Here is a 19,016-nt window from a genome sequence, read left to right as displayed (position 1 = left end):
ACTTCTAATGTTAAATTCTAATTATAAACATGGTCAAATGATCTTTGTTCAAGATCATAATGTCAGATATTTCATAAGTTATATTTTTAACCTTTGTAATGATGAGCTTGACCTTCACTTAATGACCTTTTTTTTCAGTGTCTAGTCATAAGCAACCTTAATGATAAGTGAGAGGTTCTAATGTTGATTACATTACAAAACTAAGGTCCAGAGACAAGTTCTTATATCACTTTCAGATGATTTGTTCTTTTTTGAAAACGGTTCTGAGTCATGATACATTGCTTGGTCAGCAAATTTTGTATGATCTTAAAATGTCTCTCCATAAAGTTGTGGCCTTGGACAAATATTTCTAATTTTTTTTTCATAAGTGACCATGATCTTGACCAAATGACCTAGGCTTAGGGTTATGACATGTTGCCTAGTCACATATAACTTTCATGACAAATATGAGCTTGTTATATTTCAAATACAAAGCTAGAGCCCAGACACAAAGTGGGAGGGAGGAATGACACAAGGAGAGTAAAACAACCAGACAGACATGCTGGTTATTATGCAGTATATACTCTAAACTTACTCTGCACAGCTTATAACCACACACCCAGTGTGTCCACTAGATATTCAGAGGTAAAGAAATATTCAAGTAATATACTTTTGGATGAGCCATATAGTCCTGTTCAAAGGTCTTGCACCCCTGACACAGGTGTCACAAATTTTATAATTTTGATAACGGCCTCCAAGCTCATTATGACTGTGCAATCAATTTGTCTGCTATATGTTATGGAGTAAAGAAAAAGACATTGGCTGGAATAGCATGAATTTCACACTTTTGATAGAGGACCTCTCACATCCATAACTATGTAATATTTATGTTTATTATATAGCTACATGTAATAAATAGTCTAATATAAAATCTACGTAAAATCTAGAGAATGTTAGCGTTCAATATCCTGAGAATTTATTGAATGCTAACTTTGCATTGCGTAAATTGTATGTGCCCGAAACATTTCGAGTATGATCGTTCAATATTGATGTTACCGTAACGACGTAAACAAGCCAAAATGGCAGACGACGGTCCTCCGAATCTGACAGAACCGGTATTTGATATTTACTTAAGCAAAATGTTTTACTGTACTGCAATAAGTTTGTGTACTACAAGTTTAGGAGTATAGAAGATGACATCATTTTTTAAAACTTTGTTTCCACTTTTTGGGACAGTGGCAGTGAAATTCAGTTTTGGTTCGACAGCTACTCCAACATACTCTAAATACAAATTTGGTGACATATGGTCAAGCAGTTCCTGAGAGAAAGTTGAAAAAGTTTAAAAGTTGACTAAGAACAGGTACAGATTGCAATAGGTCACTGCATTGATTCAGGTGACATAACAAGAGGCCCATGGGACGCATTGCTCACCTGAGTCACCTTCACTCATAATTAAAGATTTCCCCAACATATTTGCATGTAACAATTTGATCCCCTATTGTGGCCACAACCTACCTCGGGGGTGGGGGGGGGGGGGTTTACAAATTTGAATCTGCACTATGTCAGGAAGCTTTCATGTAAATCTCAGCTTTTCTGGCCCAGTGGTTCTTGAGAAGAAGTTTTTTAAAAAGATTTTCCCAAATACATTTGTATATAAAAATGTTGATCCCCTATTGTGGCCCCATCCTAACCCAGGGGTCATGATTTTAACAAACTTGAATCTGCACTATGCCAGGAAGCTTTCATGTAAATTTCAACTCCTCTAGCCCAGTGGTTTTTGAGAAGATTTTTAAATGACCCCACCCTATTTTTGCATTTTTATGATTATCTCCCCTTTGATGTGGGCATGCCCCTTCATTTGAACAAACTTGAAAGTCCTTCACCCAAGGAGGTTTTTTGCCAAGTTTGCTTGAAATTGGCCTGGTGGTTCTGTAGAAGAAGATAAATGTGAAAAGTATACATCATCGACAGACAATGGACAAATTTCAATCAGAAAAGCTCACTTGAGCCTTCAGCTCAGGTGAGCTAAAAATATTCAATGATACCTAAAATCATTTATTGAGATTGTTTTCATGTTTAAATGCTTGGAGTTAAATGCTTCACTCCATGAAGAGTGGACAAGATATAATTACATGCAAGTTCTATGACAAAGAGATTAGTCACCATTACATTGTAATTTTAATATTTCCAGAATTTTACTTTTTAAAACAGTATTAGCATGCCATTCAAATACATGTAGAAATTAATTAGTAGATTATCATTCCTGCCAGCCCCTCGAAAATCGCCCCACCCCGATTTTTTTTATTTTTCAAAATTCCGATTTACGGATATTTTTATGTCCGGTCCGGTATCGTAAACGTACTTTGTTTCACTTTGCCTTTTAGAAACCCAAATACACATGTAATTATGATTTATAAAGCCTTTTCTCAATGAGAGAAGGCATTTTCAAGGTCAAGAATACCATGGCGAAAAATAAAAAATAAAATCCTCCCAACCGCCCCATTTTTTTGTGAAGTTTGAATGATAATCTACTAATTAATTTTACTTGGCCTTAGAGACTGTAAACCCTTACTTAGAGACTGTAAACTCTTACTTAGAGACTGTAAACCTTCACTTAGAAACTGTAAACCCTCACATAGAGACTGTAAACCCTCACTTAGAGACTGTAAACCCTCACTTAGAGACTGTAAACTCTGACTTAGAGACTGTAAACCCTGACTTAGAGACTGTAAACTCTGACTTAGAGACTGTAAACTCTTACTTAGAGACTGTAAACCCTTACTTAGAGACTGTAAATTCTTAGAGTCCCTGAAACGTTCTTTCCCACTTGAACGGTGAGCGAACGGTGAATGCACAGTGAGCGAACGGTGAACAAACGCAGAGCGAATGGTGAACGAACGCAGAGTGAACGGTGAACGCAATTTGGTGAACGGTGAGCGAACGCAGAGCGCAAAGTGAATGGCAAATGAACGCTGAGCGCATGCTGAACGCAAAATCGTCTATTTACTCGGAATGTTTCGGATTTTTCCGTGGGATTTTACTTATTTCATAATCAAGTAATAAAATACATGTACATGTATATTTCATCAATTAATAAAAAAAAAAAATCGGACAGCGTATTTTACAGTTCTGGATATATTCAATGTAATATTTTTTTGTACAAGTACCGAGTATACATCACATGTAGATATTTCATGAAATTATCGCAAATTGTACATTAATACACGCAACAGTCATACACAAACAAAAGCAAATTTCGTATGTACATTGTGTATACCATTACATGTACAGATACATTTAATGCATGGGTATAATATATATACAATGCATGTGAAAAGGAAAACACTATAGTCTATATGCGTAGTGACATCCAGAATTTACAGGTGTTCATGTATGGCTTCAAACTTTACAAGCTCGATCGTTTGGGATACCTGTAATTAACAAATACCCCCGAAAGGAGTCAAGATAGATGCAGTAAACAAACAATACGGATGGTATACCCTGTGTCAACACCTTAACACTCCTAACAATATTAAATATTCCTACTTAAATTTTGCGTCATTCATTTGTCGCAACTACATCGACCCGAGGAAATAATCCTAGAATTTATGCACATGTAAGTACAAAACTCACTATTTTTATTATTTATATGACCATAGATTGCAGTCAGATCGTGCAATATTTGTATATATTTGATGTAGAGAAAACTGTTTATTGTACTGAACTACCTGTAGAATGTTTAAAGGCTAATGCAGAAACGTACAAGATAAACAATTACATCTTTGCATTAAGGACAAATGTTACAAAAGTTTCAATTTGGCAAGAGTACTAACTATCAGTTTATTGACAATATCTTTCATAAATATAGGCGTAAAAATAGATACATCAGTTTGACATTCTGACAAGTACATACGGTACAATGTACATTATGTAGCATCGTTTGTTTTTATTTTTCAAAATGGGTGGGGGGGGGGGGGTGACTTGTTTAAAACTCTTGTCAAGCAATGCAAAATAATTATAATAATATGTGATTTTGCCCGAACTTGTAAATGCTAAATCTTGAACACAGGGGAATTCATAACGACAAGCTCTTACATGTATATTCGTCTCTCATTTAGAAGTTTGGTTTTTTTTAACAAAAGCTCAAATGAACCTTTCGGCATTCACAGTGGATAATCCTGACATTTTGTACTTCAAATTAAATTTCTGATATAGTAAGAAAGTCTCCTTCCACTCTTACGCACATGTTCAATTTTCATTTTCGCCTTGCTATCAAGATTGGTCCTTTCACTTTGGTGTTCCGAATGACAATGAAAAGACTGAATGATGAACGAATGGTGAGCACACGTTGAACGCTTTGTGAACGGTGAGCGCACGGTGAACGCAAAACTGTGAACGGAGAGCGCACGGTGAACGCACGCTGAAAGAACGGTGAACGCATGCTGAACGAACGGTGAACGCACGGAAAAATGGTAAAGTAGAATGTTTCAGGGACTGTACTTAGAGACTGTAAACTCTTACTTAGAGACTGTAAATGCTTACTTAGAGACTGTAAACCCTCACTTAGAGACTGTAAACCCTCACTTAGAGACGGTAAACCCTCACTTAGAGACTGTAAACCCTCACTTAGAGACTGTAAACTCTGACTTAGAGACTGTAAATCCTCACTTAGAGACTGTAAACTCTGACTTAGACACTGAAAACGCTCACTTAGAGACTGAAAACGCTCACTTAGAGACTGTAAACTCTTACACAGAGACTGTAAACACTCACTTAGAGAATGTAAACCCTCACTTAGAAACTGTAAACCCTTACTTAGAGACTGTAAATGCTTACTTAGAGACTGTAAACTCTTACACAGAGACTGTAAACTCTCACTTAGAGACTGTAAACTCTCACTTAGAGACTGTAAACTCTTACTTAGAGACTGTAAACTCTCACTTAGAAACTGTAAACCCTTACTTAGAGACTGTAAACCCTTGATGAGTTCTTCATCTTCCAGAGTTTTACGAGTCATGTCTCTGGTCTTTTCCTCATACATAGACTTCCTTGGCACTGTTAGTCTCCTTTTTCCATTCACGTCAAAAATTTCTAAAATTCAAAGGACATATAAATCTGTATTAATGGTGTCATCACATCAGAAATTTCTAGTTAAAGATTTTCAAAATTCAATGTACACATAAATCTGTATTAATGGTGTCATCACATCAGAAATTTCTACTTAAATTTATATTCAAAATTCAATGTACATATAAATCTGTATTAATGGTGTCATCACTCAATCAAAGCACATTGTGTGCAGGCAAATTTCCGCCAACCCATCCCACTCATATCCTAAGTGGGAGAATTTAAAACTGCCCATCCCACTCATATCCTAAGTGGGAGAATTTAAAATTGCCCATCCCACTCATATCCTTAGTGGGAGAATTTAAAACTGCCCATCCCACTCTTATCCTAAGTGGAAGAATTTAAAACTGCCCATCCATCTCATATCCTAAGTGGGAGAATTTCATACTGCCCATTTGACTCATATCCTTAGTGGGAGAATTTAAAACTGCCCATCCAACTCATATCCTTAGTGAGAGAATTTAAAACTTCTCATCCCACTCATATCCTAGGTGGGAGAATTTAAAATTGCCCATCCCACTCATATCCTTAGTGGGAGAATTTAAAACTGTAACAATATACTTAAAATTTTACAGATTGATATTTTGTAGGACTGGTTCAAACATTTGATTTTGAAATTCTTATAATTTTTAAAAAAAAAATTGGCCTTAAAATAATAATCATACACTGGATTGAGTTTTAATATGGAACTCACATGACACGTTCACAATCAAGAATAAAAGTGGTCCATATTATAGGCTAAATAAAGTGCACCGCCACGGCACATGATACGCCCGTCACATATTGTTAACATGAACATATCACCATGAAGAGATAGGTATGCATGGAACCAAATGTCAACCTTCCTTTAAGAATCTTACCCACTTTATGGCCTCATGTGACATTGCTTCAAATATTGATAATGTAAGCTTAATGATTTTTAAAAGGATATAAAAACATTTTCCCAAATGGTTTCAATGAAATGATTAAAGTGCAAGATAGCCCTTTATCCAAGCAAACAACTTACAATAAATGGGAGTACTCAAAAAGGTTGATTTATTCAACATATAAAAAAATACATATATCAGTATCTGCCTTTGTCAAATCTTCAAGTATAAAAGTAAAATATGCATGGTGATGTCAATATAAATAAATATAGATTAAAAACGGTTATTTCAAATACTGGTGCATCTCCTATGGTGTAGTTATTAATTAGAAAAAAATAATACATCATATATTTCTCAACTGGTTGTGTTAGACTTGAGAAATGCACATCTGCAGCTTTGCTCATTGTATTTTAAGGAATGAAGAACAATGCACAGCGTAATAAAACATCAAACATTAGTCATTATGTTTATTCTTAGACTGTAAAACTGTCATCTTAGTGAGACATGACAATCTGCACCTTGTTGTTGAGATATAAAATAAAAATATATTTTTTACAATATCATATTAATTCTTAAACTTTATACCAAATTAACTTTCAAAGTAATGGCTACCAATTAGAACTGTTCTAAAATTTGACAGATCAATTAGAAGGCCAGATTCCTCTGCCTAATTCCCGATTGCAAGAGATATAGATAGCACCTCCTTGATCAGATTGCTGTAACAGAAATCTTCTAAACTCATTAATTAATCTGTAATTTGACAGAATGCAATTTTTCTGTTAGCAAAATGCCTCCTGAATTGCTTGATAATTACACCCATGGGACAAGGGAAATTTCTCTTGTTACTGACACAAAAGAAATAATTTGTTTGTTATATACTGCTGTATAGTACAGTGTATATAATGAAGAATGTGTAGTTTCTTGAATTAACATTTTTTAATATGGTTATTGCAATACTATTTCATCTGTTCAGATTTACACAAATGCCCAATCTGCAGCTTTGTTCATTGTATATCTTTTTTCTGAACAATGCCACAGCCATAACAAAACATCAAAATACTAATCATTAAAATAGGCCTTTATACATATTGCAACCATTTGTTGTCTTAGTGAGAAATGATACTCTGCATATAGGTTGCTGAGAAAAAAAATTAAAAATTATATAGTACAATGTCAAATTAATTTTGAAAATAAAGACTAACCACAACAAACAAATTCACTTTCACAAATAATTTCTGGTATATCTGCAATTAAGAGGCTAAGATCTCTCTGCCCAATTCCCTAGAGATAAAGATAACACCTGCTTGATCATGTTGATCAGAGATGCTCTACACAAAACTCATTAATTAGTCTTGTCAAAATGCCCTTTGCATGCTACTCCCATGGGACAAGTGGAATTTCTCATGTTATTGTTAGAAACAAAGGAAACATTACATAGGCTAAAAAAAAGCTGTACAGTATATCATAAAAAAAATATGTGTTTTCTTGATGTAACATTTTTGAATGAGGTTTTCTACAAAACTCTTATATGAGTAGGGATTGTACCAATTATAACATACTTTTTTAAAAAAATAACTTCAACTAAATGTCACAGTGACCTTAAAGTACAGTGCGACACACCTTCTACCTAAGATGCATAAGATGACCAAGTTTCATGATTCTAGATCAAATAGTTTTCAAGTTATGAGCCGGACAGGGTTTTACCATATTTGGCCATATCTTCTTAATTAAAAGTCACAGCGACCTGGTTTTAATGTGCGACACACCTTCTACCCAAGATGTATCAACTGACAAAGTTTGATTATTCTAGGCCTTATAGTATTTAAGTTATGAGCCGGACACGAAAAAGCTAACAGACGGACGGACGAACAGACGGACGGACATGAAGGCCATAACATAATACGGCCCGTCTTAAGACGGGCGTATAATAAAAATGGAGTAAATAATATTAGGAACAATTTGGAAAATCTAGACATGATGTTTATTTCTCAGACAAACTCTTCACTGTTTACTTATCTAAACAGTGTGGGTACCTTGTTCTAGTTCCTCCCGGCTTTTCTTGTTCAGTTCTTTCCATTTGTCATCCTCTATAGGTATTGGTTTTCTGTTCAATAGTTTTCTTTTCTCATTCAGTTCAGACAACTCTGTGAAAATGTATTGTACAAGTACAACATACTTTGATGAATTAAAAAAATCATAAGGAGTTCACCAAAGTTTGCTAGACAAATGCTTTATGAGAGTTTTTGTACATGTATATATGTGTACATTTACCAATCAATGTTCAAAATATATGTTGTATGGAATTCATTAGTATTGAAAATGTTACATACATGTGTAATTTAAATTTAGTTAACCATGATGTCATAAAAACATGGTCAGTAATTTACATGTTGACAATAATGCTGTATGTTATTGACTGACTATCAGGAAATAAGCTCACCCAAAATCATTGTGAAGTAGAGCAGATCGAGCTAGTGAATTCTGCTTCCATGCAACAACCAAGGGTGGGCTTATAAATTTTCCAATATTCAGTCAATAACCTTTTTATTACAAATTTTTTCAATTCTCTGCACTTCTAATTCTAGAAGAGCACCCTTGTTAATACATATTTGGAAATAGATGAAGTGTTCACACCCACTATTATTTGTATACAGATGTGATGAAGTGTTCACACCCACTATTATTTGTATACAGATGTGATGAAGTGTTCACACCCACTATTATTTGTATACAGATGTGATGAAGTGTTCACACCCACTATTATTTGTATACAGAAGCGATGAAGTGTTCACACCCACTATTATTTGTATACAGATGTGATGAAGTGTTCACACCCACTATTATTTGTATACAGATGCGATGAAGTGTTCACACCCACTATTATTTGTATACAGATGGGATGAAGTGTTCACACCCACTATTATTTGTATACAGATGTGATGAAGTGTTCACACCCGCTATTATTTGTATACAGATGCCACAATTATTCAGATATGTATACAGCATCTTCATTAGCCATATGTGAAGTCACAATCATTCAGATATTCTTATCCTGTTGAGTCGTTACTCTCATTTTGTTTTTTCTCTCCTGTTGTACTTATTCGTTTTTCTTTCACTATTTTTATTTTATTACATTTTTTTTTCTTTCGTATGTCATTTAGATCCCATTAACCACCCCACATTTCTATTTTGTTAGCCTATTATTCATATCAAGAATTCATAATACTTATATAATCATTATATTAGGAATGACTTATTATCCTTTTACTTCATATCTACATGTATATTGTAATTTCTTGTGTGTATTATTACCTTGCACCTTAAAGGAGAAGGCTTATATAGGCATTGCCAGCTGCCTAATGCTTATTATGTTATTCAAAATAAAATACTGTTTAAATAAAAAATAAAATAAAATAAAAAATAAATTGAGATATGTACATGTATACAGATGTGATTTACAATCATTAAGATACAGTGGAGCCTCGGTAATCCGGATGCCATTAATCCGGACACTTCACCTTCCGGACAATTTTTCTAGCGAACGGAATTTTTTTTACGTTATTTTGCATCACTAATCCGGAAATTCGCGTTCCGGATCCGGACGGTCATTTTTTACAACAAAACATTAAAATGCATTGAAAATGGTACTGTTAATCCGGAAGGTCTGTGTCGATCAATTTTAGGAAGGCGTAAATTATAAAGAAAACAAGCGAAACTGTCTAATTGAAGCGATTACCTGCACCCTGTCAACACCTCCCTTTAATTAGGTGATGTGTGATGATATGTCAGTTAAATAGCACGCACTGATCGACACATTGCATTGTCAATTTTTGCACATAAGATCTGTATTGCATGTAATGTTGAATTTTGTAAAATAAATCTGTAGTTTATACGATTGATTCTTGTTACGATGTTGTAAAGCTTTATTGCTTTCGAATTTCTAAACTTTCGGTAGAAGTAAGAAAATTTCCATTTTAAGGAAAATGACAATTAAATTTTGTATATACCCGTAATGTTGGTTTCACCCGTGTTTTGTTCCGTTATTATCGCCTCATGAAAATAATAGGTGCACGTGGCTAGATCAAAGTAGTAGTAGGTCTTAATATTACGATTTTGTTCTCCCGATATTGGCTTGGATAATTATAGAATAAGAAATATAAATTCTGGCAGATGGAATTTTGGTTAAAGAATGTTGTCAACTAACATGATAAACACGAAATTCTTAAATCAACTTTGGACGATGAAGATTGTTTTAACAAACCGCCGAACCCGTGAATCGTGACAGATGGAAATGGCCCGCCTCTTTAAGAAGTAAAAGTGTGATGAAATGTTTGAAGTGTAAATGATTATGTTAGTTACTAATGATTTATTTATCTATAGTTACATATAGTGCTTTATTATTCGTTTTAGTGCATGCGATACACAGTTTTGTATATTTATTTGTAGTGTTAATATACATGTACAATGTAAGCATAAGCAAATACACTGCACACGTATATTTCAATTTTAGTGCTTTGAAATGCATGTAAATGTTAACATTATCATAATTTATTTCCTAATACAAATGGTTAAATCCAATGATAGAATGTGTTTAATTCACTACGCATCAATAAAATAAGCATATTGGTAACTTATGTAAAGATAGAAAATATGCGATTCATGTGACCGGACGCCTCATTTACCCGGACGATTTTGCTGGGAACCAAAGTGTCCGGATTAACGAGGCTCCACTGTATATATATATATATATACAGATGTGATGTCATAATCATTTAGATATATATACAGATGTGATGTCATAATCATTTAGATATATATACAGATGTGATGTCATAATCATATAGATATATAGACTGATGTGATATCATAATCATTTAGATATATATACAGATGTGATGTCATAATCATTTAGATATATAGACAGATGTGATGTCATAATCATTTAGATATATAGACAGATACGATGTCAAAATCATTGAGATATGTAAGCATATTGTCACATTGGGTTAAAGTAGGAACCAGGCATTTACAATGCAGGCTTTAAAAGACCTTGCACTCTGTATGACTTATTGGTAAAAATATCAAATTACACGGGCTGATCAAAACTTTTGTGAACTGACACGATAGAATTTTTCCCTCATTTTCAAATTTGATGAATTTTATTTCGACAATATTTATACATAAGTTTGACAAGTATACAAAATTCCAACATTATATTCTGAAAAATAATACAAAAGGACCTCTTACAAAAATCAAAGGTAAAGTGACCCAGCGCAGCCTGTTGTTTAACTTTTGATGTCAGTAACATCATGAACATTTCTACAGTTTTCAAAATATTCCCCATTTTTTTGGATAGATCTCTGGAGTCGGTTAACCACATACTAAACACAGATTTACCATTCTGAGTTATAAGATGAAATGGCATCATTTACTGCTAATAAAAGATTGCTTAGATCACTAAATTCTTTTCCTTCTAACCTTAGGTAAAAGGGCAAAATCACACAATCTATTGGGTCAATTATGTCCTTCACAAGACATATGCTATTTTTTTGTTCATCACAGGTGTGGGTCATCTATACAAGTCCCGACCGTCCCTGAACCACTTCTGTCACTTGAACACTATAGACATGGACACAGTTTTTTCTTTCTCTGTGTGCTATAACATATTCAAGGTTTCCGCTGACAATTTCACGAGTTCACAAAACTGTGTAATATTCTGGAAATACACTTTATTCTCCAGCATCATTTTATTCCATTCATTAATTTCAAACACCATTTAAGACAAATTACTGTAAAAATGCTAACAATGACATCAACCTTTATGAAATCATAGAACAATTCTATGATGTTGTAAGTATCTCTTTTCCTGAAAATTTTGAATTTTTTTTTTAGATTTTTGTGCACTTTACCTTAGGTTACCATGCGTAATTTGAGGTCGCACTGGGTATGCAAAGCACAGATATTTGAATAGTTGGTATTTTTTTTATATTATTAATCACCAATCAAAGTCAATAATTGTGTATAATGGCCTGATTGGAACTGTGCAAAATTCAAATCCTTATCTTGTATAATATTGATTTTATCATGTCAGTCCACAAACTCTTTGATCATCCCTCATACACAACTTAATAAATCAGTTAATGTTATCAACACAAAGATGTTACATATTATATTACTAGTAAATAAATAATCAAGATGTTGCATGTTATATTACTAGTAAATAATCAAGATGTTGCATGTTATATTACTAGTTAATAACTAGATGTTGATAAAGGTGTTGCATACTATATTACTAGTACACATTCACAAAGATGTTACACATGAATTAGCAGTTAATTACCAGTCAATGTTAACAATGATGTTGAAACCAAAGCTGATCTTTCAGGTTTTTTAGCAGGCCCAGTATCAGGGGAAGTTGCTGAAGATGATGTACTTTCAGTACTTTGATTGGAATGTTCTGAGGAATCTGTCACAGAAATGAAAATGCAATATAACTTTTTTAAAAATAAAATCTTGCATGTGCATATACTATACACCTATTTACTGGCTATGAGGACAATAGCAAGTTTATTGTCCCCCAAGACAGCAACTATTTCCTGAGGTGCAGCCGAGGGAAATAGTTGTTGTCGATGAGGACAATAAACTTGCTATTGTCCTCATAGCCAGTAAATAGGTGTTTTATTATACCAAAGTAGACTTTACTTGTGTTAGACATACCAAAGTGAAGTAAACTAACATTCGGCATTAGATGGAATCGACCGAGGTGATCCGAGTGGTAAACTAATTACAGTTATCAGACTTTGACGTCACAGAAAAGAAAATGCAGGAAAATATAGCAGTCAATAAATAGTTTCGAGACTATTTCCCAAGGGCAGATAGTTCAGAAACTATTTCACGGTTAGTGTTATCCAGAAGAAATAGCAATTTTATTCACGTAAGATTTATATAGCAAAAACATTCTGAGGTATAATAAAGTAAAATATCTGTATCTCGAAGTCCGAGAACCTTAAAAAAAACTTCCGAGATATCCAGGGGTTTGAGATATCCAAACTTGTCATCTAATTTTCTTTAAGTGACTTCCCCTATGTTTCTATTACTAGATGTTCATTTGATGCATAACATTTGCACCCTAAATAATCATCACTTTGTCGTCTGTTATTTTTATCCCAGTAATAAATCAATTAAAGTTATTGTAGTAATTAAAAACAAGAGGCCCATGGGCCACATCGCTCATCTGAGTCACCATGGCCCATATCTGAAGACTTTCCATATATATTTGCATGTAAAACCTTAGTCCCTATTATGGCCCCAACTACCCCTGGAGGCCACAATTTTTGCAAACTTGAATCTACACTACGTCAGAAAGCTTTCATGTAAATGTCAACTTCTTTGGCCCAATGGTTCTTGAGAGAAGATTTTTAAAGATTTTCCCTATATTTGTATGTAAAACTTTGACCCTCCCCCCCACTTGTGGCCCCATCCTACCCCCCGGGGGCCATGATTTGAACAAACTTGAATCTGCACTATGTCAGAAAGTTTTCTTGTAAATGTCAGCTTTTCTGACTCAGTGGTTATTGAGAAGATTTTAACTATATATTTGTATGTAAAACTTTGATCCCCCTTGTGGCCCCATCCTACCCCCGGGGGCCATGATTTGAACAAACTTGAATCTGCACTATGTCAGAAAGTTTTCATGTAAAAATCAGCTTTTCTGGCTCAGTGGTTCTTGAGAAGATTTTCCTATATTTGTATGTAAAACTTTGATCCCCTATTGTGGCCCCATCCAACCCCCAGGGCCCATGATTTGAAAAAACTTGAATCTGCACTATGTCAGAAAGTTTTCAGGTAAAAATCAGCTTTTCTGGCTCAGTGGTTCTTGAGAAGAAGATTTTTAAATATTTTTCCTATATATTTGTATGTAAAACATTGATCCCCCCTTGTGGCCCCATCCTACCCCCGGGGCCATGATTTGAACAAACTTGAATCTGCAATATGTCAGGAAGCCTTCAGATAAATTTCAGCTCTTCTGGCCCAGTGGTTCTAGAGAAGAAGATTTTTCAATGACCCCACCCTATTTTTGCATTTTTGTGATTATCTCCCCTTTGAAAGGGGCATGGCCCTTCATTTGTACAAACTTGAAAGCCCTTCACCTAAGGATGCTTTTGGCCAAGTTTGGTTGAAATTGGCCCAATGGTTCTGGAGAAGAAGTTGAAAATGTGAAAAGTTTACAGACAGACAGACGGACGACGGACTAAATGTGATCAGAAAAGCTCACTTGAACCTTCGGTTCAGGTGAGCTAAATACCAATTCCATTTCTTTTTTCCATAAAGATTCCATTGTATATACACATACAATTTGTATCTGAAATATAATAATCACATAGATCTCGTGCTTATGATATCGACCAAAGATTGAATGGGATGTAGCTATTGCGTTGTAGTTAAAGAACCTATCACATAAGAAACGAAAAAGATGAATTTAAAAAGAAAATCATTTAACGCTACAAAAAAATATATAATTCAACAATGTTTTAAATGTTATAAAACGTACTGTCTGTTTTTCTCTATAATCGGCAATCGCTTGAAGCTTTGTTTCGTGTCAGGAGATGAAAGCTTGAATTTGCTGTGTTGAGACATGTTTAATGATGAACATTTTTATGCCTCTTTTGTATATGCAACTGTCATCATGATTGTATAATTTTAGTTCACTTTAAGCTTTGTTTTCTCTATTTTCCTTGTTAATTATTAGGGCTTTCCACTTTTCTGTGGAAAGTCCTATTGATATTGTTCTGTTTATTATTTTCCTGCCGTCAAAAAAAAATTTTGTCTTAAGACTTATCGAAAAACTTTATAGACCATCATATAGTACTTCTTGAGAAACGAATACATTTCACCCTGTGTAATTGAACTTTGACCCCTTACGGAGTTATTGGATCTTTCGCAGAAATCATTGTTAGCGCTTCTACTTTTTAACCATAAATGATAGGAGGATGAAACCTTTTCTAAAGCATAGAGGGTAATTAGTAGAAGCGAAAAATTTCAAATGAAGGGATTCGGTGTCCCCTAAAGGGAGTTAATACCTCTTTATGTTTTGCGATTTATTCATAAAACATGTCGAACTTGAGAACGGTTTGTCGTAGAGACATGGGACCAACTGGAATAGGATCGTTGACCTTGAAAATTAAGTCAAGGTCAAGGTCATCAGAAAAGAGGAAAAATAGCGCTTTTTATACTCTCTTTCCTGCTTAAGATAGCGTTGAAATATTAAATGGGTAAGTATTGACTTCTTGATTGGTTTTGATAGTACGCATTATAACTTTGAACTTTGACCCTTCTACGAATTTCGGAGACTCGTGTTGAAAACCTTGTTATCGCTACTCCTACTTAACGTAAAGTCATAGAGACACGAAACCTTCGCTAATGAATTCACAGTAATACCCTCTTGCAAAGAAAAATTAATTAAACGGATACGAAAACCCTTAAGCATAGTTATTGCCCGGACAGTCTCGAATATCATTATCTAAGCCTATAACTTTTATATTAATATAGATAGAGACGTGGGACCACTTGCATTGAGACCGATGACCTTTGACCTTCAAAATGAGGTCAAGGTCATCATCAAAATTATTGTTATTTCATTTTCAAGGTCTTTCATAGTATTTTTAGCATTGAGAAGCTAACCGAAAGGAACCGAAAACCCCTAAACACAGTTATTGCCCTTGAATGTCTTGACTAACATTTTTTAAGCTTATAGCTTTTACATTAATATAGATAGAGACATGGGATCACTTGCATGAAGACCAATGACCTTTGACCTTCAAAATGAGGTCAAATGTCAAGGTCATCGTGAAAATTATTATTTTTATTTTCAAGGTCTTTTTGAGTTTCTAACATCATCTTAAATATTCTTAAATATCTTTTTTTTAAATCATGGTAGGTGGAAAGCCTTCTAATTGTTCGCGAACAATTAGGATTACTAGTTTAATATATTATTGTTTTCATGATTATCAACTTCAGTTGCACTTTGAAAATCTTTGCGTTTATCTATCAAACTTACACAAAATCTGGTCATACATCAACCTTTGTTAAATTTTTAACTATTAGCTACATGCAAAAACAAAGTAACAGGGCAGAGGAGAATTTTGGCCTGTCAATTACTGTAATGTTGTTGGTCATGTCCAAATCACATACATACAGGTCATAATCATAGTCTAGTCATGACAATTTGTGTCAAGTATGAGCTCAATGTTAGGGTACTGACATGAAATGTTCACTCCAATCCATGTGACCATTCTATATACTGTAGATTCCTAACTTAATATGGCGAAATGATTTGTATACGTCAAATTGTGTGAACATGAATTTGCACATCGTCTGTTAATCAAAAGTGCTTACATGTAATTTAGCAACAGAAAATCAAAAGCGAGCAATTTTATTTTTGCAAGTGATAACTCTCACAACATTACGTGATAATATATTCCCCACATATGTTTAGGAATCTATAGTACTTTAAAACGCTAAGTAAGCCTGCAATGAATCTTATGTTAACAAAGCATTGTACTAGCATTGGATAAAACTAAATCTAACACTAGAAATTTCTAGAGGTTTTTGTAAATACATACATGCACAACGTACATGTTTACTTTAGCACTTTGTAAACATTTTAATTTTTCTGAAGCTTACATGGAATTTTATCAGATTTCTAAAGAACTATTCTTCAATCTTATTTTGCCATTTGAAAGGGTTTTTGAAAGAATTCTTATAACTTTTTTGGAACAATACAGAGAAAGTAGTTGGTGAATAGGTTTCTCTGACTTTTTATAAATTCTTTCTGAACCTTAATTTAAACTCAATTTTCACAATTTTGATGAAACCTTACTTGGGCTTTTGAACATGGTTTTCAGATTTCCTATGAACCTTACTTGGGCTTTTGAACAGGGTTTTCAGATTTCCTATGAACCTTACTTGGGCATTTGAACATGGTTTTCAGATTTCCTATGAACCTTACTTGGGCGTTTGAACATGGTTTTCAGATTTCCTATGAACCTTACTTGGGCGTTTGAACATGGTTTTCTGATTTCGTATGAACCTTACTTGGGCATTTGAACACGGTTTTCAGATTTCCTATGAACCTTACTTGGGCGTTTGAACATGGTTTTCAGATTTCCTATAAACCTTTAATGAACCTTACTTGGGCGTTTGAACATGGTTTTCAGATTTCCTATAAACCTTTAATGAACCTTACTTGGGCATTTGAACATGGTTTTCAGATTTCCAACAAACCTTTAATGAACCTTACTTGGGCGTTTGAACATGGTTTTCAGATTTCCTATGAACCTTACTTGGGCATTTGAACATGGTTTTCAGATTTCCTATAAACCTTTATTGAACCTTACTTGGGCATTTGAACATGGTTTTCAGATTTCCTATAAACCTTTAATGAACCTTACTTGGGCGTTTGAACATGGTTTTCAGATTTCCTATAAACCTTTAATGAACCTTACTTGGGCGTTTGAACATGGTTTTCAGATTTCCTACAAACCTTTAATGAACCTTACTTGGGCATTTGAACATGGTTTTCAGATTTCCTATGAACCTTACTTGGGCATTTGAACATGGTTTTCAGATTTCCTATGAACCTTACTTGGGCATTTGAACATGGTTTTCAGATTTCCTATAAACCTTTAATGAACCTTACTTGGGCGTTTGAACATGGTTTTCAGATTTCCTATAAACCTTTAATGAACCTTACTTGGGCGTTTGAACATGGTTTTCAGATTTCCTACAAACCTTTAATGAACCTTACTTGGGCATTTGAACATGGTTTTCAGATTTCCTATGGACCTTACTTGGGCGTTTGAACATGGTTTTCTGATTTCCTATGAACCTTACTTGGGCATTTGAACATAGTTTTCAGATTTCCTATAAACCTTTAATGAACCTTACTTGGGTGTTTGAACATGGTTTTCAGATTTCCTATAAACCTTTAATGAACCTTACTTGGGCGTTTGAACATGGTTTTCAGATTTCCTACAAACCTTTAATGAACCTTACTTGGGCATTTGAACATGTTTTCAGATTTCCTATGAACCTTACTTGGGCGTTTGAACATGGTTTTCAGATTTCCTATGAACCTTACTTGGGCGTTTGAACATGGTTTTAAGATTTCCTATGAACTCCTCATCCTCCTCTGTCTTCCTCTTCATCATCTCTGTTTTCTCCTCATAACGAGATCTCTTTCTTCCAAAAACCTTCTTAACCACCCTCTTATTCTCCTCTGAAAAAGTAAAATAGAAATCACAATATTCCTTTCCAATGAATATTTGCATTTGACACTTTAGACATACCGGTATGAAACATTTTACTGGTTCCTTTTATTATTTAGAGGTCGTGAGTATGTTTGATGCTCTTTGAAAAACAATCAATTCCAATTAAATGGAATTGATAAGCAATCCAATTTCAATTTCCTCTAAAGTCTGATATTTTAGAAACCCTTAAAAATAACAGTTCATCTCACCTTTTTTTCCTGGTTTATCCTCAATGGATTGTAAAAGCGTTTTATATGACCCTTTCTTCTGCCCTGTTGTAACATTTAACATTATTTCAAATAGAAATGATACGATTTAATTTTTTTGAAAAATTGGGATGAAATAAATATAAGTTTTGTGTATCAAAAAATTCACTGAAAAAGTTACAGATCTCACCATCAGATGTATTCAAGGAGAGTTCTTCAATTTGCTTCAGGTCTTCCTGTGTTTTCTGCATCATGTTCTTTGCTTCCTCTTCATACCAAGATCTTCTCTTCCACAACCCATTATCTACATCTAATATTAAAGGTAGTTTATACACATGAAGATAAAAAAAAAATCCATAATTTTTCAGGTCATTATAAATACTATAAGACTTGAAAGAAAGTTGGGTTTTTTTTCGTATAAACTCATATCAATATATAAACTTTTAGTTCTATTCCTGTGGAAATTGCATCCAATTCCATTCTTTCTTACCACCTTTCAGAAGGAACTGTATATCATAAAAGCCTTGCTT

General features: G+C 34.0%; 1 protein-coding gene across 2 annotated transcripts in view; it reads right to left on the bottom strand.

The window, feature by feature from the left end:
* Positions 1–19,016, bottom strand: part of LOC125679387 (uncharacterized) — a 45,994-nt gene that overhangs the window by 19,513 nt on the left and 7,465 nt on the right. Inside the window, exons 9-14 of one of the 2 annotated variants that reach the window (XM_048918587.2) lie at positions 18,677–18,796; positions 18,490–18,552; positions 18,112–18,249; positions 12,313–12,438; positions 8,006–8,116; positions 4,942–5,070 (exon numbers count right to left, since the gene is read on the bottom strand). In XM_048918587.2, the coding sequence (XP_048774544.2) occupies positions 4,942–5,070; positions 8,006–8,116; positions 12,313–12,438; positions 18,112–18,249; positions 18,490–18,552; positions 18,677–18,796 (687 nt within the window). The remainder of the gene's footprint in view (positions 1–4,941; positions 5,071–8,005; positions 8,117–12,312; positions 12,439–18,111; positions 18,250–18,489; positions 18,553–18,676; positions 18,797–19,016) is intronic. The other variant, XM_056155713.1, reaches the window with a different exon arrangement.

The sequence above is a fragment of the Ostrea edulis genome, chromosome 2, assembly GCF_947568905.1.
Source record: "Ostrea edulis chromosome 2, xbOstEdul1.1, whole genome shotgun sequence".
In the NCBI taxonomy this organism is placed as follows: Eukaryota; Metazoa; Mollusca; class Bivalvia; order Ostreida; family Ostreidae; genus Ostrea; species Ostrea edulis.
Note: the sequence above shows the minus strand (reverse complement) of the source record. Positions and strands in the feature narration are given on the sequence as shown.